Source organism: Coenobita brevimanus, chromosome 45 (assembly GCF_032717465.1).
Source record: "Coenobita brevimanus isolate Jiangsu-jjx chromosome 45, ASM3271746v2, whole genome shotgun sequence".
Classification (NCBI taxonomy): Eukaryota; Metazoa; Arthropoda; class Malacostraca; order Decapoda; family Coenobitidae; genus Coenobita; species Coenobita brevimanus.
The window spans coordinates 28,944,997-28,969,766 of NC_136998.1; the positions used below are offsets into that span (position 1 = coordinate 28,944,997).

A 24,770-nucleotide genomic window follows, 5' to 3' on the forward strand; every position below is an offset into this window, starting at 1 on the left:
CAGTTACAGTGAACCACTCTTCTCTCCTCACAAATTTCACATATCGATTATAGCGAAAAAATACTGTCGAGGAAAGAGCAAATTTTAGCCAGTTAGGTGATATAATCCAAGCCTTGTAGTGGATTAAAGTATTCAATCTGAGTGCCGTGTATGCTTACTAATGTCGTGCTTACTGACGAAGTTCTGAGTACTAAGCTTGAAAATACGTCAATTGTAATGGACTATACGGCATCAGTCATTACAAAACCACACCGCAGATTGGTTAGATTATTATTATCATTATTATTATTATTATTATTATTATTATTACTTAAATCTTACAAACAAACGAGAGGAGGAGAACGAAAACAACACAAATACTCGTAAGGAGAGGAATGGATGAGGACGAAGAAGATGAACTGCAAAAACAGAATGAGTATGAAAGAAGGAAGAAAATGGGGAGGAAGGGGGGCAGGAAAGAAGGCTATACAGCGAAAAAGACACGATGATCAAGCAGACATAAATACAACGTAATGATCAGTAAAATAACACTCTTCAAGGAGGGGGAAAAAGGCACATAAGACAAAAATGAAATCGGGCTTCGCAGAAAAAAAAAAAAAAAAAAAAAGAGATCTGTGGAAATTTGAAAAGGTACAAATTAATGATGAGGGTATTATGAGGTTAAGTAATTGGAAGAAGGTGTGAGCAGTGGCATAAAATTTGAGTTATAAGGAGGCAGGTTAATTATAAAATGAGAAAAAGGTAGATGAGTCAGAAATAGGTTTGTCGAGCTGAAATGAGAAGATGAGTGAAACTAAAACAAATCGTCAGGACTGAAGCAAAAGTGAATTCAGATTAACAGAATCCAATGCGAGATCGACGGGGAAAAAAAAAAAAAAAAAAAAAAAAAAAAGTTTCTCCGGCAAAATACAATGAAAATAAGATGCCAAGGTGAAATAAGTAAGCAAATATCAATGCAAACGAACAGAGTTGGGGCAAAGGAAGGGAGAGAGAGAGAGAGAGAGAGACTAAAGGCTGGAGAGGGGAAAAAAGAGTAAGAGTTAGAGAAAAAGGGAAGGAAAAAGGGAAGATGGAAGTAATTGACAGGTGAAAAAGGTAAATAGACAAGAGTACAAAAGGTAAGAGTTTGAGGCAAAGGGAAGGAAGAAGGCAAGGGAAAGGGTGGACCAGAACAGCAACAGACAGGACAACCAAGGTGTGGTAGTGGTATTTAATAGTAATAATAATAATAATAACAGGTGGTTGTAGTAGTAGTAGTAATAGTAGCAGTTGCTGTTATTGTAGTAGTAGTAGTAGTAGTAGCTGCAGCAGTAGTAGTAGTAGTAGTAGTAGCTGCAGCAGCAGTAGTAGTAGTAGTAGTAGTAGAAGTAGTGGAAATAGCATTTGGGAAACAGTGCTCAGAGTAGTAATAGTAGTTGCAATAGTGTTAGTAGTTGCAGTAATAGTACAGTAGTTGCAGTTGTAACAGTCCAGTGTCAAAATCAATGTTTGTGCCTTTGGTGGAAGCATATTTTGGTGGGAGGATGAGGGGTGGTGGAGGGGGGCCAGTGGCTGGGAGGTGGGGGAAGGAGGGGGTTTTAGGAGGCTAGTCATGGGCAAGAGAATAGGTGAGTTGTGGGTGAATGGGCTAGTAGGCGGAGTCAAGGTGAGGGGAGTAAGAAAGTGGGCTAGGTGGATCGGAGTATGGGCTGGTGGGCGGGAAGGTGGGCTATGTTTCTATGAGTGATTGGGTAGTGGGCAGGAGAGTGGGCTATATGTTAGTGAGTGATTAGGCTAGTGGGTGGGAGGGTGGGCTATATGTTGGTCAGTTACAGGCTAGTGGGCGGGAGGGTGGGCTATATTTTTGTGAGTGAGCGGGCTAGCGGGCGGGTTCGAGGTGAGGGAGGCGGGCGGGCGGGAGTTATACAAGGGTGCCGCTTGCAACAACAACACCACACGACCACACCACAGGGCCAACCAACACAGCACGAGAAGAGGCCACCATCAGGAGGCCACACATTAAACCGACACCTACCCAGCCGCTTACCAAACTCAGACCAATCCGGTGAATGGCCTGCGGGATGCGCTGGAAAAGAGAGAAGGACAAAAGCAACAGTGTTAGAGGGAGATGTCTGCAGCCACCAGGTATAAAGGGGGAAAAAAATTTGTCATATAATTCATCTTTTAGCATAGTAACTTGTGGCTAGGAGGGAAAAAAGGGGAAAAATATTTACTAAGACTAAAGCAATATTATCTAGGAGTAAAGCAACAGTATAAAAATGATCCTTCCATAGCCACAAGATATAAAAGAAAACAAAAATTCATCTGCAGGCTGTGATGGAAAAATATGATCTGGAAGAGGAGAATATAGTAGCAGGGGAAAAAACAACTCTATTATGTAGGAAAACAGAGGTGATATATCCACGGCCATCACTTACAAGAGGAAAAAAACTTATCGCATATCACCTTCCTGTACAAAAGGTGGCGGCTGAGATGAAGAAAGAAAATAGTCAAAGATGGAAGAAAACACTCATAGGAAAGAAGTCCGCACCACACACTCATAAAAACAATTGTCGCATATTTTTATCTTCCAGTGTAAATGGTTCTGCTGAGGTAATTGTGTAGAGTAAGAGCCCAGGCGTCCCAGTCACCAACTATAAAGACAAAAAATTATTCAGAGTGCCAATGAAGATGAGAGAGAGAGAGAGAGAGAGAGAGAGAGAGAGAGAGAGAGAGAGAGAGAGAGAAGAATCGTCAGGACAGAGAGTAAAGTGAACTAGTAGTAATATCAGAGAATAAATTAGATAAGTACTAATAAAAAATAAGTCACAATTTTGTTCACGATGCAGAAACCACGAAAAACACGAAATAATTTAGCTTTAAATGCACCTGAGCACTGATTAACCACATCTAAGCATTCATTAACCGCACTTGAGCACTCATTAACCGCACCTGAGCACTCATTAGCCGCACCTGATCACTCATTAATCGCACTTCATCACTCATTAACCGCACTTGAGCACTCAGTAACCATCACGTGAGCACTCATTAACCACAAGTGAGCATTCTTTAACCGCACCTGGGCAATCATTAACCACACCTGAGCACTCATCAGCCGCACCTAAGCACTCGTTAACCGCACCTCACCATCCATTAACCACACCTAAGCATTCACTAGCGGCAATTGAGTACTACTAACCGTAAGTAACCACACGTTAACCGCTCCTGGACACCCATTAATCGCTCCTCATCACTCATTAACTATACCTGAGAACTAATTAAAAGCACCTGAGGACTCATTAACCATTACCTGAGCACTAGTTAACCGCAAATGAGCACTTATGAACAATGACCTGAGCACCCATTAACCGCACCTGAGCACTTATATTACCTGGAAACAACTACCCTCACCTGAACACTAATTAACCTATGCCCTCACCTGCGGGGGCATACTTACCACCACTACCACGTATTCTTTGGTTCACCTTATATTTTTCCATGCCAGTGATCACACGAACAGCAAGAGATATGGCAGAACAAGAGATATGGGAAAATAAAAGACTTGGGAAAACAAAAGTCATGGGTGAACAAAGGACAGGGAAGAACAGAGACACGGAAAAAACAGAGACAAGGAAACCACACAGGAAACAAGAAACATGGAGGAACAATCGAGACACAGAACACATGGGAAAGGATAAGACATGGGAGAACAAGAGATGAGAGAACAAGAGACATGGGAGAGCAGGAGTCATGGGAGAACAGGAGACACAGGAGAACCGCTGCCTTGAAACTGCGGAAGAATATGGTGAAGTTCATTTTTGTAATGTCACCTCTGTAAATATAACCTAGAGCTCTTTGACTACACATACTAATTTACTATCTATGGCTTGTATAATGGGCAGACTGCACTACAGTATGAATGTACTCGAGCACATAACGTACAGTACTATTTATTACCTACGCTGTGTAATTAATATAAGAAGGTAATCAGATACATTAAAAGTGTAACATTGACAATCATTAAACACGACTCTCTTAACTACTGTACGCTACACGCTGTTTAGCTAAAGATATGCTATGATCTATGTGTGATGAGATCTATGTCTCCTATTACTACCAAGCGGAGCTACACCCCCATAAAAAATCACACACACATACATGCAATCAACCAGAACAACAAAGCTGCTTCTAGCCAGACCCTTCGAGATGCACGACTGAACTACAGCACATGAAAATATACATTTTGTACATTTCACTCAAGAGAAAGGGATGGGGAAGGGAGGAAAGAGGCAAATCCGTTCCCCTCCACCGTCACATACCCATTGAAATCAGGCCTGTGTCATGCCCTCTCTTGCCAGCCGCAAGCTCCATGTAGTCGCCAAATATGTAATGTAGTATTATCTAAATATTCATTCAATCTTTTGTTTTATATATATATATATATATATATATATATATATATATATATATATATATTTATATATAGTATTTATATATTTATATGTATATATATATATATATATATATATATATATATATATATATATATATATATATATATATATATATATATATATATATATATATAATTCAGGGTTCAAGGGTATCTGTTCTATCAATGCTCTGGTTAAAGGTTCATACCCTTACTATCATCATCGCTAAATGTGACTGTGGAAGAGGATATACAGGAGTGAAGATACCGTTGGTTAGCGTTTTCACAAAAAGTAGTGACCTTTCACCATTACAAAAAACCTGGTCTGTCTTATCAATTAATTCAGTCACAGTCTATTCCCTTTCTGTATAGAAGAGTTAACTTGATAAACATCCCAAACCACATCCAGCTCAGTTGACGGCCAAGTGTAATCCGACTGAGTGTTGATCTGCCACATAGCTAAGGTTTGTCAAAATATCATACAATCACGTCCTAGTATTCATGTAGTGGCAGTGACCCAGTTCGTCAGGTGTAAACAGACACTATTCCACGTCATCCAAGCGTCATTAGCCTCAATTTGTCCTCCACCTTCAGATTTTTTTGGATTGGAGGGACTAACTACTAAACCTGCTCACTACAGGACGTCTCTTCTACGCTGAATACAACTGCCTGAAAGAAGAGTGGAAATAAACGCACGAAACTGTACTGGAAGGAATGGCAGTGAACACTACAGATGCTGCCTTAGATTTAAAAAAAAAGAAACCAAGAATTTCGTTCACTTGTAATCACGGGTTCACTGTCTACAAAATTATGGCTAAAAAGCAGTCCCTGGTTCAGTGTCCACAGTACAAGTAAAACTGACATGACAACCGTGAAAACCCAAGCATTGCATTCAGTTAACCTTTTCCATAATATGCCGCATTTTTTACTTGATTCTTGCCACCATCAGACGATTTTATTCAGTTTTTAAGAGTCTTATTTCAGTAATGTGGTTAATAAATATCTCGATTCGTTTCTAGACTTAAATCCTTTCTCCTAAGCTAAATGAAATCGTCCGTGGCTGCGAGAAGAAATTAGAAGACAGCATAGTGGGTGTAAAAAAAACATTAAGGTAACAACACTATAACTTATCGTTTTAACCTGACAAGGATCCTGACCTCCTTCAACTCGGCTGATTGTCATATATAGACAGATACACCAATTCCTACATCATACATAAGGTCCATCAAATATCATGCAACCACGATTTAGCATTCACGTTGTGGAGGTGACTCAGTTCCATCAAGTACAAACTAACAACACACTTTCAACATCACAGGCAGCAGGTAATAATCTACGTAAAACATGGGACCTGAAGGCCACAGAGAGCAGGTAGTAAATTAATGGCTGGGAATTAGTTAACCCCCTCATGGTCAATACAACTCTGGCACTATTCTGGCTAACTGTAGACGATTTTATATGAACAAAGTGAGACACAGGAGCCTGCGTGTTATAGCTGATTCGGTGAAAGCTAACCTGTGGCGCCGAAGGAAGGTTTCTATGGTGTGTTTGCTATAACCTGACTAAAATCCCTAACCCATTTTAGTTCAGGTGATGGCCAGGTTTAATGAGACTGGAAGGTTGATTTGCCTGATAACCAATGGGACTTATCGCTATTTAACAAGTATCCCGTCACTACCTGGTTGGCGGTGTGAGAAACAGCTGTCAGGCCTGCTCTGAGCCGGCATTACCAAGCTTTATATGAACTTCTTTTCTCTGTAGCTCTGGTGTTGCACAATATACTAAAGTTTAAATCAGTCAATCACAGATGGCTCTAGACTCAAACTGCAACTGTAAACTTTCAAACCGAAGTAATATACACAGAGCACTAGTCAAAGAAAGGCTTAGAAATATTTATACAAAGCTGTACATAATACTGATGAATGTTGATGGATTTAATAATTTACGTACAACGGCAGAGCGGTCCGTAAAATAAATAGGGTATGTAGTCGGGCGAAGCCAATTCACTGAGAAAACTCCATCGTTGCCACCTTGGCGATCAAGTTAAAATCTCTGCCTACGTACTCATACATAGGCTACTCTTTTGAATTAAAAAAAAAAAAAAGTTATCAAGAGAAAACATGTATTCCAAGCATTAATTTCAGCACCTGGTGGATATCAGTATATGTCAAACATCAGCAAATGCTTGAGACTGGCTGCACTTTTAAGTAGGAGAATTCGGCTGATCAAAAGCTGGCAACCTTCTTTATCTTGCGTTGAAAAAACTGTACCTTGCATATTTTGTGTTTTATATTCCATGGAACAAAACTGCCTAAATCAAGGGCAGTAACTCTTTGATATGTAAATACTCGAATTAATTCTGCTCATCCATAAAAACGCAGTGGTATATACAATGCTGCATAAACATATGTATTTAGTCTCTGACTCATAGTATCTCCCAAGGTTTCGACAGACTGAATGTTTGTAAATGCGTATCTGTTTTGCAGCAGATCTAGTGTTCACTGATTTACGCTCAAATGATGCACGGTATTATCTGCAATAGCTGGGCTTACAAGGAAAAGAATTTCAACATAAAATTTGGTGAGGTTAGCTCAAAGTATGCTGGTGATACTGTCCTGCAACCAATCCACGGCAAGATGACAAACCTTCTCTCGGCGTCAGAGGTGTACTTTGGGTAACCATTATCCTTCTCCATAGCGAGAACAACAGCAGTATTATATTCTGGCTGACCCCGGCTATTTTATTTAACTGAGAGTGAATCATGGGACTCTGAGAGTATTAAGGGGGAGATGACCCTAAAATACTGAAAAATTAGCGATTTTTAAAAACCTTTCCTGCTGCTATCAAAAATATGTGTCGTGGTGGGTGCTGTCAGCCGAACAATACATACTCTGCAGTGAAGTGCCAGTGCGCCTTTTCCCTAGGACGCATACTGTGAATCGAAATTGATTCTTGTCTCTTGGCGTCCCCTCAGGAGCTGTTACTTATAATTACTGTGTCTGTGATCTGATCTGGCGTTTATGCATGAGACACTTTGAGGAAAGTTCCAGCAGGAATTTCCCACTGCGTGTACAGCCTTCAGCATCCACAGTTGTGCCCAAGATATCGAAGGAGTTGTACGTCTTAACTGTCCTCAGCCCTGCATAGCTGTTCTTTATAATCATTTTCCTAATTTGGCTGCAATTATTATAGAACTCACGGTCATAAACGTTTACAGAATTGCATGTCATTTGTATTCAAATGACTATGATACTGCAAGCTGAACTTTTTTTTCTTTCACCTCATGATTACCATAAGTTTTACCTCACTTTTACATCAACCAACTTATATGAAACTTTCACACCTTATAGTAGTCACATTGCTCTGCATGTTAAAAATTATTCCAGTGCTCTCCCCAGCCCTGTCCTAGGATTACAACACAGCAGAGGGAAGGGAGGGACAAGAACAGCTGGCTTCAGTGGAGTCTGCAAAGAGGCACATGGGGGCACTTTTAGAGTGGCATTCTCACTGGTTATGGAGGCTCCTGAACCCCCATTTCTTACCCATTACTTTTGCATAAGGCACGTTAACGATTTCTTGTGTGTTATTTATCAAATCCTTGTCGATATTAGGCTCCTGAATCCGGGTGATATATTTTTACGTTATTCCTGCTGCTCCTGGACGATTTTATTCAATTTAGGAAAACCTCTCACACTGAAGGGATTTATTTACCACCCGGCTTGAAAAGACGTTCTTAAAGAAGCAAAATCGTCAGGAGACTGCAAGAATAAAATGAAGAAGACATCCTTACCTGAATGGGATTAAATATTTATAACATACAAGAGAACAATAAGATGTTATATGCAAAAAAAACTAGTACGGAGCAGGGGGTAGAAAGCTTCCTAACCACTTGAGAAAACCATCCATGCGGATGGGGCAACATGTACACGATCAAAAAAGAAAATGGCGACTGACACTATGAAAAAAAAAAAAAAAACACACACACACATAGAGAAATGTCTTCTCGGCACAGAGAAGCACTCATGAAGACGGGTCACCACGGGCCTCATTTTCGTGAACTTGGGAGGCTTCTCAGCACCTCTGTTCTACCGATTTCCCTTGAATATTACGCCTCGGTTGTCACGTTTATGCTGCTTCCATCTATTTAGTAATGACATGGATTGCATAAACAGAGATGATAGAATGTTACCTTGTATATGCAGAATTTAACTAGTATGAAACAGGTGCTAAAAAGCCTCCTAAGCTGACGGGAATACTGGGCCACATCAGGACAAAAAACACGGCAACAGAGACGAAGACAAACAACACAAAGAGAAATGTCTACTTTACTCGTGTCTGAAGTGGAGAAGGGAGACACAAACATCCATGGCACCTGTGTGTGTATGTGTGTGGGTGTGGTGTGTATGTGTATGTGTAGGAGTGGCTATAAGGCTAGAGGAAGACATTATGACAAGTCCAAAAACGTGTGATAAAATGTTTAGGGGTTGATAATATTATGTACTTGTAATACTCCGAGGACGTATTTTGCATTTCAATCTTCCTAACCCCTGACGATTTTCTTAAATTGTGGAGAAATCATTTGTAGTGAAAGGCTTACACACTGCCTCCCCATCACAACATCTCTCATTAAGCTAAATAAAATTGCCAGAAGGTAGCAAAAATAAACTGCAAAATACGTCACTGAAGTGAAGGAATTAAAATACTTGATTATGATTTAAAAGTAACCTACTGATCAATATGAATTATCTGAAAGCTTAACCACTGCACTCCGACTACATAATCCATATTTAATTCTTGCTGTTATCAGACGATTTTTGTCAGCTTTGGAGGGTGCTGTAGAAGAGAATGGGTTAGTAAAATTGTATCTAACATCTCCAATTCAAACAACTAAATAAAATCGTCTGAAAATAACAAGAATAAAGTACAAACACGTTATAGGAGTGTAGGGTTAATGCAAAGTGGAAAGCAGCTGAAAATAGAAGATCACTATATTGGGATGTCCATATTATAGTCACATCTATATCACACAAATGTATAGTTCTTTCACCTAAACTTGGCCCAGATTTTCGTCCTTAATATGTCACCCGAGTCAGTGCCAGAAACATACAAATGCTACGGCTACACATCCTTTTCATAGCACTCCTTCATGACTAGAATCACACTCTATGGTTAGTCTACTGCTAAAACTCAACTATCAGGATGTGGAAATGACAATTTGAGGCCAAGTTACAGTAAAGTGGGTGTAGCAGGAGGTAAATTCATTAAGAGAACTGCTGGATATAATACCTGTATAACCGCATTTTCGCCCGGCATGTAGGCAATGTTGTGCTTGGGCCTCTTGCGCCCCACGTAGTTCACAGCCACGAACTCAAGCAGGGACACGTAAATGAAGAACATGCATACTCGGTCCCACATGTTGATGGCCTCCAGGTTGGACACGACGGGAAGGGAGGAACGGAAGCTGTTGGAGGTGGTGAAAAAGTTGAGCATGGTGGTGACGCCTATCATGACTCTGGCGGGCACGGCGTTCCATTCCAGCCAGAAGGTGATGAAGGAGCTCGTGACGAGGACGATACCGGGAAAGAAGACGGTGCTGAAGTAAAAGGTGTCGTCCCGGCTGAAGTTCAGGTTGACGCTCAAGCAGCTGTAGTTCCCTGTTAAGTACGAAAACAATAAATAAATCATCAGTTTCCATTCATACAAATATGTAATATATCAGTACAATGCTTAACTTCCTCATCTCTTGGACATCATTTGTAACTTATTCTTGCTACTGCCATAAGATTTTATTCGGCTAAGGAGAGCCAGATGATACTAGAGGAATTAATGAAGGTTGTGTCTAATCCCTCCAGTTGAAAACGTATATTCAAAGCTCAAAGAAATTGCCTTGCGACAGCAATAAGAAAATAAGTATATAAAAACGCCATAGCACTGAACTCGTGACGAATTTTCTAGCTAAGAAAAAAAGACACACGTCCCTTCGTTACCAAGGATTTTTTTTAAGCTGAATAAAATCGTCTGGCAGAGGCACTAAAGGAATTAATAATATATACTGATGGAAAAATAAATAAATCGAAGTATTACAGTGTCAAGAGGTTTGTGTTCAAGACCGCCTACAGTCAACTATCTAATCCTGGGCTTCATATCTCTTATACAGATCGTTAGCTTCATCACATAAAGCACACCTCATCAATAATAATATCGCTTCCACAGCACCAGTCAGTCTCCAGCACCTTCTGAACATCCTGGACCAACGACTGTGAGAGTAATTATAGGTGACTGGTGCGAGGGGGGTGTAGATCTATCAAGTTTGCCTTTACACAGTATACCTAAGTTTACAATGAGTGTTAAATCCTTCACAGCGACGACGTATTTTCTATTATTCTGGCTACCAACTGACCTTTTTTTTTCATTCTTTTTTTTTTCTTGGTTCAAGGGAGATGTCAGGCAATGAAAGGGTTAACGAAGACTAAACCTAACCCCTCCAGTCTGAAAACTCTAATAAGCTAAATCGTCTGTAAGGAGCAAGAGAAAATACGTCATCGCGGTGAAAGGGTAAAATTCTGTGAGTACTACAAAGGGCTGTAAGATCCAACAAACAGCACGAAGGATATTACAAGTGTTACAGCGTGTTATGTGCTGAAGTACAAAATCACTTAGGACTACCGTACACATCTAACCACTACAGGTATTACGTGTGTTATTACCAGTACTGCACAAATTACAAAATGCTACTAGTATTACATGTTACGAATATTACAAAGCCATACGAGTGTTATAGAGCTCCGAATTTCTTACAACCCGCTAATTACAAACCACTAGGAGTATTACAAACCGCTGCCAGTATTACAAGGCCGTACAATACAAAGCGCTACTAATATTACAAAGCATTACAGTATCACAAGGTTTCAGAATCCAGCAGTATTAATAACGCTACAAGGCGCTACAGGTCTTACGAAGCGCTACGAGTGTTACAAGAAGCTTCATTACAAGGCGGTGCAAGCGTTATTTAGCGTTACCGATAGGGAGAGAGGAGGGGGGGAGGGGGCAGGGAAAGAAGGAGGGGGGAGGGGGGCAGGGAAAGAAGGAGGGGGGAGGGGGGCAGGGAAAGAAGGAGGGAGGGAAGTGGGAGGGAAGTGGGGGGGAAGAGGGGTGATGAAAGTAGGGAGGGAGAGAAGTGGGGGGAAGGGATGCATCGACAGAGGGGGGGGGAGGGAGGGCAGGGAGTTGGGGGGGTATGGGAGTGAGAGGGAAGTGGGCGAGAGACGCAGAGAGGGAGGGGAGTGAGGGGAGTGTGGGGAAGGGGAGTGGGGGAGGAGGGAAGCGTTAGGGTGGAGGGAAAGGAAGTGCTACCGGATTCCTTAGTACGGTAATGTCACGTCCTTAGGTTAATTACTATGTCATTAGTGGCCAGGGCGACCACTGATGAGGCACTTAATGACGGGAGGGGGCAGGGAGATAGGGAAAATGAGGTGTGTGTGTGTGTGTGTGTGTGTGTGTGTGTGTGTGTGTGTGTGTGTGTGTGTGTGTGTGTGTGCTGGGGGTAGGGCGACAGGAATATTTGAGGGGAGAATATATATGTGTGGGGGTATAAAGAGCAGAGCAATGTGAGGAGAAATGATGGGTGTGGGGGAAAGCTGGAATGGTGGGGGTGGGGGGCTGAGCAGGAGGGAAAAAGGGAAGCTAGTGTGGCGGTGAGTGGGGGAGGGAGGCAGAGAGAGAGGGGGAAAGAGGGGAAGGGGGCATGGAGGGAGGGGAGTGGAAAGTGTACTGAAAGGCGTGATAGGGAGGGAGGGAAGGAAAGGGGTGGATGGATGTGAGGGAGGGAAGTTAGTGTTGGATAAGTTTTGTATGTGTTGGAGTGGGGGAAGGGGGGGGGCAGGGTGCTGTGAGAGAAGAGGGGGATGGGGAAGTGTGGGGAATGGGAACAGGGCGGTGGATGAGCGGGATTAGGAGGATGAGATGGAGGGAAGGGTAGTGTATGAGAGGGGAAAAAAAAAGTGCCATGTGGAGAGAAAGGGAAAGGGAAGAAGTGTGTGAGAGAGAGAGAGAGAGAGAGAGAGAGAGAGAGAGAGAGAGAGAGAGAGTAAAGAAGGGACCCACAAAGGCAACATGAGTGAGGTGAGCAGCTGCCATACAAACGAGACAAGGTGAGGTGGTGAAGTGAGTCATTACGTTAGTGAGGTGATGTTTTGTCACATAATATTAGTGAGGTGAGGTGAGGTGAGGTGAAATGAAGTGAAGTGAGGTGAGGTGAAGTAAGGTCAGATGAGGTGAGATGAAGTGAGGGGGTGAGGCAATTTTAATGAGGTGAGGTGAGCAGGGATGAGGTGAAAAAATGTTAGTGAGATAAAGTGAGGTGAGATGGAGTGAGACGACGTTAGTTCCTGAGGTGAGGTGAGTTCAGACGATGTGCTGTGAAGTGAAATATTATGAACTGAGGTGAGGTAATGCGAGGTGCCGTGCGTGTGAACAGTGGGGTGAAATGGAGTTAGTGAGATGAGATGAGATGAGATGAGATGAGATGAGGCGATGTGAAGTAGGATGAAATAAGATAAAGTGGCGTGAACTAAGAGGTGATGAGACGAGGCGAGAGGAGATGAGACGTGATAGGGTGAGATGAGGTCAGGTGAGGTGAAGTAATGTGATGAGACTTGATGAGATGAAATAAGATGAAGTGAGGTGAGGTAAAATGTGGTGACTGGGATAAGATGAGATATAAGATACGATGGAATGGGATGGGATGCGATGGAATGGTATGGGATGGGATGCGACGGCATGGTATAGGATGAGATGAAATGATATGAGAGGAGGTGAGGTGAGGTGAGGTGAAGTGAAGTGAAGTGAAGTGAGGTGAGGTGAGGTGAGGTGAGGTGAAGTGAAGTGAAGTGAGGTGAGGTGAGGTGAGGTGAGGTGAGGTGAAGTGAAGTGAAGTGAGGTGAGGTGAGGTGAAGTGAAGTGAAGTGAAGTGAGGTGAGGTGAGGTGAGGTGAGGTGAGATGAGGTGAGATGAGCTAAGCTAAGCTGAGCTGAGGTGTGGTGTGATAAGGCAGGGTAAAATGAATTCGACTACGGCGTGTGAGGTGATATGACGGTTTGTGAGGTGACAACAGGTGAACTGGGATGGGGTGGGGTGTGGTTCTGCATAGCCAGGCTACAGAGTAAAGCAAGGAGAGGTGGGGTTAGGTGAGGTGAAGTGCGTGTTACGGTGCGTGAGGTAAGGTGAGGTGCGTGAGGTAAGGTAAAGGCAGGTGATGTGAGGTGAGGTGAGGTGGAACAGGCTATCTTACGGTACCATGGGGCCACACACAGCCCCGCCCAACCTCCAAAACTGGCGCCTGCAACAGAAGGACCTGCTCAGACCCGGCTGTTGGGGGGAGGGGGAGAGGGGCTGGCCTGGTGGGGAGCTGTCACACGCCTCAGAGGGGAGGAAGGGAGGGGGGGTAGAGGGGATACGAAGGTCTACAGTGGGGGGAAAAATTGGGGCAGTATGAACAAAGTAAGGACTGCAGACAGTTGCAGAACCGACTCTGAGGGAAACAGAAAGGGCCTGAGATGATAAACTGCTTGAGGGCAAAGACACTGAGGACTTGAGACTTGAGACGTTTGGATATAAACTAATTGCAGCTGGAAAGAAGACAAGAACTGTGGGTCTTATAAACCCCCGTTTACAGGCTAAAAGAATGTACCTGTAGCGCCTGCAAAGCTACCGTGCCTAGATCAGACTCTCCCATTCTTCCTAATAGGCCTGACCGAAAAGAAAAGCACACTGATGTTGCAAAACAGCAGAGGCAAAGGCCTTAAAATACGAAACAGCGTCCTTGTGGCTGAGATTTATGCGCGACTCGCACGTCTTTTGTCTCAAGTGACACTTCTTGTCCCGAAAATGCCCTTACAAAGAAACTGAACGTGAAAATGTGGTGCTAATACAAATGAAATGCATAAAATGCTAGCTAACCGTAATTGGAAGCAAAAAACCCTCTTCCAGTAAAAAAAAAAAGTGAAGAACGCTGGAAGCAGAGAGAGAGAGAGAAAGAGAAAGAGAGAGAGAGAGAGAGAAAGAGAAAGAGAAAGAGAGAGAGAGAGAGAGAGAGAGAGAGAGAGAGAGAGAGAGAGTGGTCCCAAACAATGAAAGGCAAGCGCAAGGAAATGGAAGGTTAGGACCAAAACAGGAGCATGAAATCAACTCCAATTAAGCAAGTGAAAAGGGGATGGGACATGAGGAAGAAACAAAGGAGAAAGAGGAGAAACTAGGAAGAAAACAGAAGGGAAAAAGTAGGGCAATAGGCTCACCCCACTCTCATAAACGCCTAAAAACAGAGGCCCTAAAACATCCACATGTACAGTACCACAGTGTGAAGGCGAATAGTCTGGAAGAATGGAGGGTAACTTCAGGAACAGAAAACAATTAAAAGTAACTGAAAGAACCCAAGGCAAACGCAGATGGGTAGACGGGGCAAATCGTTTCAAGTGCATGTCACTGAGGAACAAGCCACGTGAACTGTGGGGAAAGTCTCGACATGGACGCTTTTATATTAAGGGTGGGGACTATCACACCAAAGAAATTTTTAAAATGCCTCTCAAATGTTGTTTTGCAACATTCATGTGTTGGCAAGATTTTTTTTTTCAACAGGAGCAATTACGAAGTAATGGAACTTAATCTAGTCACAGCAGCATTGAAGGCACAAAATTCTGGGAGGATGGGACAGGGAGAGATGTGCAGGGAGGTGAGGGTGAGAGACAGACCCCCACCAGGCCATTAGACAACTATAGTACTTTTGTCAGATTAAAGATATGTCCAATAATGCGACACCAAACGTGCCACCAGTGCATCAACTTCTAACACACTTGCAAAATTTAGAAGCTTATGGATGGTACTTCAAAATTTGCTTCATTAGAGAGTGCATACACTATGTCTCAAGTCACTTAACTTTAGTGCTTCATGCAACAAAATATTAACTAACATTCTAAATGAGAAACACAGAGCAAAGGCAAGCTGAGAGACAAATATGAAAGCCCATTCACAACTGAATTATTTGTAATAAAAAGCATAACATGAATATACACTTCTCGACAATTAAGTGACAACTAAACTAAAACTTTAATGGATTAACTCTATAGCAACCCTACCTATTATAAGTACTCAAAGTAGTTAATATGCTATATCACTCTGATCTGCAGCACAACCTTCAAAATACTGTATGTGTATCTGTCCAGTTATCGTTTATCTGGAAGAATTAAACTCACATAGGGAAATTATATTTAGGTAAGTATTCTTGGTTACAGACAAGTCTTTGTACTACTTCATCCTCAGCGATTTATTTTGCCCATTACACCTCCATACCTTACTGTACGTTACTGAGGCAAACTGTGTCCATACTAAAAATAGATAAATATGATAAGAGAAAATGAAGGTGTAACAGGCCTCTCGTACTGAAGGGATTCATGTACACTTTATCTAATTTCTAATCCGAAGAGTCTCTCCTAAGAATTTTTATTTCTGGAGAGCAAAAACAATGACAAACAAATGCCACTGGAGTGAAACGCAAGCGAATCCTTAATTCACAATGAAACTACAAAAGTAAACATGAAACTCAAAATGAAAGTCAGACAAAATAAAAAAAATCACAAAAAATCGAAATTCAGAAAATATTACCCAAAAAAATCAAAATGCCCAAAATGTATCTATCAGAAATAATAAAACTCCTTGATTGCGATGGTCTGTGAATGTAATTTATTTTGCCCCCTCCTGACGATTTTGTTTACCTTACGTGGGATTTCTAGTAAAGGAGAATCAACAAAGCTGTATCAGACCTCACGCCTTAATTCATATAAGTTCACCCTCCACTAACTTCTTCCACCAAACGACGCTGCAACTATATTCCTCCTACCTACTGACGATTTTATTCAGCTTAGGGGAGACCTTTCTAACTGCAGGAGTTTGATATGGCCATCCTTACGAGAGGTCTTTCTTAAGCGGAATAAAATTGTCTAGATGGGGCACAAATAAAAGATTCCTTGGGCCATCGGATTGAAGGAGTTGAATGAAATCGTCAGTAGTCTTAAGACTGAAGTAAAAATGACGGTATCGAGTGGAGGGAGTTAACCTGGGCATCACCTACTGCTAATGCCTGACTCAGGAAGCGAATGGACGAATGAATGAATGAATGAATTACTAAAAACACAAAATAAATAATATGAGGTAAACATATATAACAGCAGAAACTAAAGGAATGATAAAGATTAGGACACATAAGTATATAAGTAAATAGATAAAAGTAAGCACTGGATTCTGCACTACTAAAGGAGGTTGTTAATGAAAGAAATACAAATTGCAAAAAATTAAGCATACTGATGAACAAGAAATACAGGGACATATTTATATACAATAAGCATTTGAAATTGTCACAACTAAAGGGGTCGCAAAGTAAATTAAAATACGAGTTAGCAAAATAAAGTAGATTATTCCATACAATAAACTTCGGAGTAAAAATAAAAAAATGGGGTGTGTCATAACTAGAAAACACGACAAATACGTAAAAATTACACAGATTAAGCAGTGCGTACAAAACGAAATGAAAGAGTATGATCCAAAATTTAAGACAACTGTGCAACCCACCTCTCCAGAAGAATGTTTCGTTGCAGACGGTGGTGCTGTTGCTGATTATGTAGGCGTTGAGGCTTCGCAGTTTGGGCGATCTCTCCAGGGACTTCCCGTTATCGGAGGCCGAGTTGTTGACCCAGAAGTATCGCAGGTCCTGTTGCTCGTACGATACTGTGGACAACGAGGAGAGATGAGATGGGATATCAGGATGAGTGTGGGGTTGAGTTCGAATATCTGCTCTTGGAGAGCTCTGAGCGATTGTCTTATGAAATACAAAGTTGCTCAGCTTGAAGATTTGAGATTATTTAACATGTCAGATGTTGCATCAGCTGATGCATACTTTCGCCGCAGGTCTATGAAGATAATGTCTTCTTGTTTCTAACATGACAAAGACTCCTAAATCCTTTCAGCTTAGTTGATGGCGTCATACTGGACAGTCCATTTGACTATTAATCAAGACGACTAATTTCTGGCTCATAACGAAGGCTTATCAAATTTCACGAGCCATAACTTCGTACTAAACATGTACGAGTGGCTGAGTTCCGTAAGGTGACAACAAACTGATTATACATGGATGTACGGTTGAAAGGGGTATGGTATAAGATATAGAAAGTGGCTGACAAATAAGGGAGAGACAGAGAAAGAGAAAGAGAGAGAGAGAGAGAGAGAGAGAGAGAGAGAGAGAGAGAAACTGTGGTGATTTATAACGGAAAATATAAAAAGTAAGGTGTAGATTGGTATACTCACTGCTTTCCATGGAGAAGGTGCAGGATGGGTCGTCGAAGGGGAACTTGTTGTGATCCCCCTTACAGTAGATGATGAGGTACCTCCTGGGGGATGAGGGAGCCGTGATTACTGATGGTGGTGATGAGGGACACACACACACACACACACACACACACACACACACACACACACACACACACACACACACACACACACACAGAGTATATTGTGTAGTACCGCCTCGGGTGTGAAAAGTGCGTGGTTACTGATGGTGAGGGGGAGGGAGGGGGGAGAACTGACTCCTTTAAGATATATCACTTGTTGGACAGGAGAGCCTTCATGTGGTGGGGCACTGATGTAGCCTGGCAGGTTTATTATTCGGTTATTCGGGCGTCCCTCACTCCCTCTCCCGCCAAAGAGGGGGGTGAATTGCAGGACAAGAGCAACTGCCGCCTGCAGTTCCCCAGTTCACGTTCAGATATGCCTGGATCCACAACAACAGAATACATGAAGACAGAAGAGAAGAGGGACTGAAGAGGTTGCACTACTGTGAGGAATCTCGTTATGATAATTAGTAAGTTCGATAAATCTGTCTTGGTTATTATCTAGATACTGAAGTAGCGAAGGCGATGAAAGGCTCAAAATTCTGACATTTAATTTCTGTACAAGGAAATATATATTTTTTTGTCCCATTAGACCCCACTAGATCGTTACCGACTGCTCTAAGTACTGTAGCAAGCAGGCTGGTCACACTTGATAATCACAGGGAGTCTGTAAAATTAATGTCCAGAAAAAATGTGGGCCTATCTTCCCTTCCCCGGCTTAGGAAAGACGGGATTGAGAATGAAATTATATCAGGCTGTTACTTCTAAATCTGATTTTAAAAAGCTATTCTTCTTTAACCTGGCCCTGATTTTCGTCCTTTTGCGTCTCATTTTACTTAGTTCAATTGCAGAATAAGATAATGCTACGACTCTACATCACTTCCACTGCATTCTTCGTGACTGGCATGATATTCTTGCGTTAATTTTGACAGCACCATATCCTAGTCATTTCACTGTTATAACTGTGCATTCCTGACAGAGAGATGGTAATTTCAGGCCAAGTTAAAGAGTACAGTCGCGTGCGCAGATTCACCTACTCTATCCTCTTTTCCAACTATCATCCACTCTTCCCCCCCTCGCATCTCTCTCTCTCTCTCTCCCCCTACCTACCTACCTACCTATCCATCTATCTCACCGTATAGTATAAGAAACCTTGCCGCCCATGTATATCTTGAGGGCTATGTTGTCGTGCGATAGTTCCTCTTTAAACTCCCCACGAAAGATGAAGTAGGTGTCCGGCAGCCATATACTGTCCTGGGGGGAGAGAGGCAAAGGTAAATATGAGAGTTATTTTTTACACATGAACGAAATACACCAGAACGACTAAACGATATCCCAAGAGAAGCAATGTATTACCAGGAAAGACACAAGAGGAAGAAACACTGAGGATTTTGATATGTGACTGAGCTGTATATTTCTGAAGGTAGGGAATACATACAGGTGGACACAACAGACAGGTGGACACAACAGACAGGTGGGTACAACAGACAGGTGGACATAACAGACAAGCAGACATAAAGACAGGTAGACACAACAGACAGATGGATACAACAGACAGGTGGACACAAGAGACAGGCAGACAACAGACAGGTAGATATACAATAAATGGACACAGCAGACAGGTGGACAAAACAGACAGGCAGACACAAGACAGGTGGAAATAATAGGCAGGTAAACACAACATACAGACAGACACATGGGTATACACAAAGGTAGCCAAACAGCGAGACTCAACAAGTAAAAGAACAGGTAGACTGGTTTACCAGGTGGTGCATGCCGCTGAGGTAGGCGTGGCGACCCCCATCGTTAAACTTGAGGCGGGGATCATACCAGTGTTGGTGTAGCAGCAGCTCCACCTCGTAGTTCTGTAGAAGGGAGGGAGAGACAGCCAAGATACTCAACTATTCTCACATATGCACAGCTGTGGACATAAATACCACTCCATAACGATAAATGAGGAGAGAGTGTGCGATGACTTTCGAAACACAGTAATATAACTTTCGGAGTCCAACAAACTTTTCAGAATATTGTGTAGAGTTTCATAATTATTTGGCTAAAACATGGATCGATAGCTATGTCCGCAATATTACTGTCTCCCCCTTGTCGTGTTTAGAAGCTGGGATATGGGAAATTTGTGTTTGTTTTTGTGTATCGATTTAATTATAGAATACATACTACGGAATTTACGTGGTTAAGAAACTGCTGAACAAAATTTCTTGACTAAAGATGTTGCTGGAATCTTGATGGCTGCTTGCAAACACGGACCTGGAAGTGCTAAACAACCGCCCCTAACTCACTTATGCCGACTCCTATGTAATAATGCAGTCCCCACTAACTTCATCTCATTCTTTATTATTATTACTATACTGTTTTTCCTATCTTGCAACATTGTGACAACCACTGAATCACTAATTCATTCTCCTTGATAAATCTCCTCTCCTCTACACACTCAAGATACACCCAAACTCATTCTGCTTAACCAATCTAATCTTCACTACTTAATTATTCACCCAGATTCATTCTACTTAACTAACCTGATCACCACTACCCAAATATTTACCCAAACTCATTCTATTTGACTCACCCTCCCACTCAGACCCTTTGACTCACCAGGCTTGACTCATCAGGAGAGGAGAGACTCAGCAGGAGGACGCTCACGTTGACCCTCAGAGAACCAGCTGTGGGCAGAGATGGAACCTGGTTTGTTTACATTACGTCAGGGATGTCTTGGTTAGTGGGACTTTTTTCTTTTTGCTTCGTGTGTGTGTGTGTGTGTGTGTGTGTGTGTGTGTGTGTGTGTGTGTGTGTGTGTGTGTGTGTGTGTGTGTGTGTGTGTGTGTGTGTGTGTGTGTGTGTGTGTGTGTGTGTGTGTGTGTGTGTGTGTGTGTGTGTGTGTGTGTGTGTGTGTGTGTGTGTGTGTGTGTGTGTGTGTGTGTGTGTGTGTGTGTGTGTGTGTGTGTGTGTGTGTGTGTGTGTGTGTGTGTGTGTGTGTGTGTGTGTGTGTGTGTGTGTGTGTGTGTGTGTGTGTGTGTGTGTGTGTGTGTGTGTGTGTGTGTGTGTGTGTGTGTGTGTGTGTGTGTGTGTGTGTGTGTGTGTGTGTGTGTGTGTGTGTGTGTGTGTGTGTGTGTGTGTGTGTGTGTGTGTGTGTGTGTGTGTGTGTGTGTGTGTGTGTGTGTGTGTGTGTGTGTGTGTGTGTGTGTGTGTGTGTGTGTGTGTGTGTGTGTGTGTGTGTGTGTGTGTGTGTGTGTGTGTGTGTGTGTGTGTGTGTGTGTGTGTGTGTGTGTGTGTGTGTGTGTGTGTGTGTGTGTGTGTGTGTGTGTGTGTGTGTGTGTGTGTGTGTGTGTGTGTGTGTGTGTGTGTGTGTGTGTGTGTGTGTGTGTGTGTGTGTGTGTGTGTGTGTGTGTGTGTGTGTGTGTGTGTGTGTGTGTGATAGGCTTGATGGTGAGTGAGTGAAGGGAGGTGAGACAGGTGGAGGGAAGGTTAGGTGCAGAAAGAAGAGATGAGTAAGGTGGTGGGTGAGGGGTGGGAAGGTAGGTAAAGCGGTGGGTGGTTGGTGGGTGGTAAAGTGGTGGTGGTGGTGACAGGTAAGTTTGCGGGTGTGAAGGATGGTGGACGAGGGGGGTATACGGTAATGAGTGAGAGGCTGATAAGGTGATGGGGGTGAGAGGGGAGACAGTGATGAAAAGGTAAGACAGTGAGTATGTGATGCGGTGGAAGGTGAGAGGTTTGGCAGTGAGTGAGGAGTAAGCAATGGGTGAGGTTAATACGAGCTGAGTGAGGTATGGGTGAAATGCTGGCTGACATGTATGAAGGTGAGAAGTATACACTCCCATACCCACATTTCAAAGCAAAGAGCAAGAATGAGCTTCGTAAATACTGGAAATCCGGTACGACAAATATCCAAAATCCACAACAACAATAACAATGCAATAACGCACTGCCTTCGGTTGCAGCCAATTCATGAAAATAAAAAATCACAAACAAAAATACAGTACAAAAAAGAATCTGGTGTTCGGGCAATACACACACACACACACACACACACACACACACACACACACACACACACACACACACACACACACACACACACACACACAACTTCATCAACGCTTTCACTAATTAATGTTCTTCGTAAGTTAAAAAAAAAAAATCGTCTGGCTATAGAATGAATATAACACCAAAAGACGTCAGGGCAGCAAAGGAAGAGAATACTACCTAATCAGAAACACCACCAACACACTCACCCTAATACTTCATAAACACAGACCTATCAGGCTCACTAAAACTAAGATTGATATAAACTAGAAAAAACAACGCTATGCATCACAAAAGCACAGATCTATAAAAAAGTTAATGCTGCATCAACACGGCATTCAAACACTATAAAACACACCAACACAGCACTATAAACACACTAACACAACACTGTAAACATTAATAAAGCAACATAAACATACTAACACAACACAATAAACACACTAAATACATCAATAAAGCAGGATAAAACACACTACCAATTCTACAACACATCAGTTTAAAGCTTCCTAACACAGCATCATAAACACATAACACAGCATTACACTAAATACAACTATAAAGCAGCATGAAACACATTACGATATTACTTCACCAACAGAGCACAACTACCGTACATAAAGAGAAATATGAAACACACTGATACTGCATGAACGCAACACTATAAACCACGCCAAGACACTAGCACACAGACACATCACGAACACACTAATACTACACGAGAACAACACAACAAAAACACAGGCACACGTCTACACAAACAAATACACGAAGGCAGAACGATACCGCAAACAAACACACGTAAACACAAACCATACACCCTACCACTACACAAACACAACACAGCAACACCAACACACAGCAACATCCCACAACCACACACTACCACAACAACACATGCAGTATAATATCCCACCTGACAGACCTTCCACGGGCGGCCTGATCCTCTTGTCATATCTGCTCTTGTGAAGGAGGAAGTCCAGGATCTCCTTATCCGTAGACTCCATGAAGAATCTGTGGGCGACGGGCATCAGTAAGGGAACGTATGGGGGTGCTGGGTGGGTGGGTGAGCTTTGGAGAGGAGGAAGGGCTAGGTATGGGGGAATGGGAGGGTGGGTGAGCTTTGGATAGTGAGGATGAGCATTAGGAAGGGTATGAATGGGGATGATGGGTGGGTGGGTAAGCTTGGGAGAGTGTGGATGGGCAGTGGTGAGGTGTGGGGGAAATGGGTGGGTGGGCGAGAGAGTGTTGAAGATAGAGAGGGAAAGTGACAGCTGAGGTATGGGGTACATAGATGGACATAAGGATAAACAGATAAATATGTACAGAGAGAGAGAGAGAGAGAGAGAGAGAGAGAGAGAGAGGAGGAAAGATGAAAGAATTGTTGAAACTTTACGCATCCTTCCTCAAATTGGTGCACCGTTCCCAGGGTCTCAAACGACTTAACTCTCTCTCTCTTTCTCTCTTTCTCTCTCTCTCTCTCTCTCTCTCTCTCTCTTACTTTTCACTCCTTTCTTTTATTTCTCGTCTCATCATTCGTTTCGTTTCCTCTCCTCTCGTCCTTCTTACTTCCCTACCTCACTCTCCACTCTTTTCCTCAATCTCATACCTTTTTTCATCCGTCTTTTCTCCTCCTCTCCTTTCCTTACCTTCAAACTTTCCTTCAGCTCCTCTTTCCTAAACTCATTCCTCGCCTTTTTTACTTCGTTTTTCCTTCTAGACCTTTGCCTCCTCCCATCTCTTCTCTACCCTGATTATTTACTCACGGCTTGATTCTACTTTCCTTATCTTCTTATTCTTCTCATCGCTATTTCTTATTTCTTCTTATGTCTCGTTAACTCTCCTTTTGTGTCTTTATTGTTTTCTTGTAATTATATTCTTTCTCCAACTTTTTATCCTCTCTTCACTCATCCTGTTTTCTTCTCTTTCTTTCCTCTTCTCCTTTTCTCCTCCCCTCTCCTCTCTTTCTCCTCCTCTCCTTTTGTAAACTGGTGCACTAGTCCTTAGAATTTCAAACGACTTAATATCCTCACATAGTTCTCACATTTCGCTCCTTCCCCTTTCCTCTTCTCCGTTTCTCTCTTCTCTGATTCATAATTCCCTCCTTTCCTTTCTTCTTTTCTTTTCTATCCTCTCCCTTACTCCCCTCTCCTCCCCTCTCTTCTCTCTTTCTCATCACCTTCATCAGTCCTATATCCTTCTCTTCTGTTACTTTCTCTTTTCTTTTCTGCTCATTTTATTCTTCTCGTTCTTTTTTGTTAATAATTTCTCTCCCCTAGTTCTAGGTCCTTCCTTCCTCTCTTTTCTCTTTCTCCCCCTTCCACTTAACCATCCCCTCCCCCAGTTCTTGCTCCTTCCTTCATCTCCTCTCCTCTCTTACTCCCTTCTCCGCTTAACCATCCCTTCCTTTCTTCGCTTCTCATCTTTTCTTCCCAATCTTTTTCTCTCCTTCCTCTCGTTCTCAACCCTCCCTTCCTCTCCATCCCAAGAAGGTTGTATTCAGCTTAAGGGAGACTTCGACTGGAGTTACAAACAGCCTTCACTAACACCTCCAATACGAGAGCTCATTCCTAAGTTCAATAAAACAGTCTGGAAGTAGGGAAATAAAATGTAAAAAAAGCGCCACTGAACTGAGGGACGCAAATCTATGAGTAATATTCAATGTGGCTTTAGATATTTCGTAACACCTCTTCCTTAGCGATTTATCCCGCACATTTCACCGCAATACCCACTTGTAATTTACTGATAAAAAGTCTATCTATGGAGACATGACACATCCCTGTTTCAAACCAACTTTCAAAGAGAAAAATTCACTTAGTTCACCATCCACACGCACTGCAGCCTTCGCACCATCGTACATACTCTTCACAGCATAAAAAGTGTTGATA

At 42.4% G+C, this 24,770-nt stretch overlaps 1 protein-coding gene across 1 annotated transcript in view; it reads right to left on the bottom strand.

Annotated features, from left to right (window-relative positions):
• The window catches only part of pHCl-1 (pH-sensitive chloride channel 1), a 50,073-nt gene extending 27,160 nt beyond the window's left edge, over positions 1 to 22,913 (bottom strand). Inside the window, exons 1-8 of the mRNA XM_080271350.1 lie at positions 22,808 to 22,913; positions 20,455 to 20,522; positions 19,608 to 19,709; positions 18,980 to 19,098; positions 17,762 to 17,844; positions 17,030 to 17,185; positions 9,698 to 10,065; positions 2,015 to 2,065 (exon numbers count right to left, since the gene is read on the bottom strand). Coding sequence (XP_080127476.1) covers positions 2,015 to 2,065; positions 9,698 to 10,065; positions 17,030 to 17,185; positions 17,762 to 17,844; positions 18,980 to 19,098; positions 19,608 to 19,709; positions 20,455 to 20,522; positions 22,808 to 22,913 — 1,053 coding nt within the window. The remainder of the gene's footprint in view (positions 1 to 2,014; positions 2,066 to 9,697; positions 10,066 to 17,029; positions 17,186 to 17,761; positions 17,845 to 18,979; positions 19,099 to 19,607; positions 19,710 to 20,454; positions 20,523 to 22,807) is intronic.
• Positions 22,914 to 24,770: the final 1,857 nt, after the last annotated feature.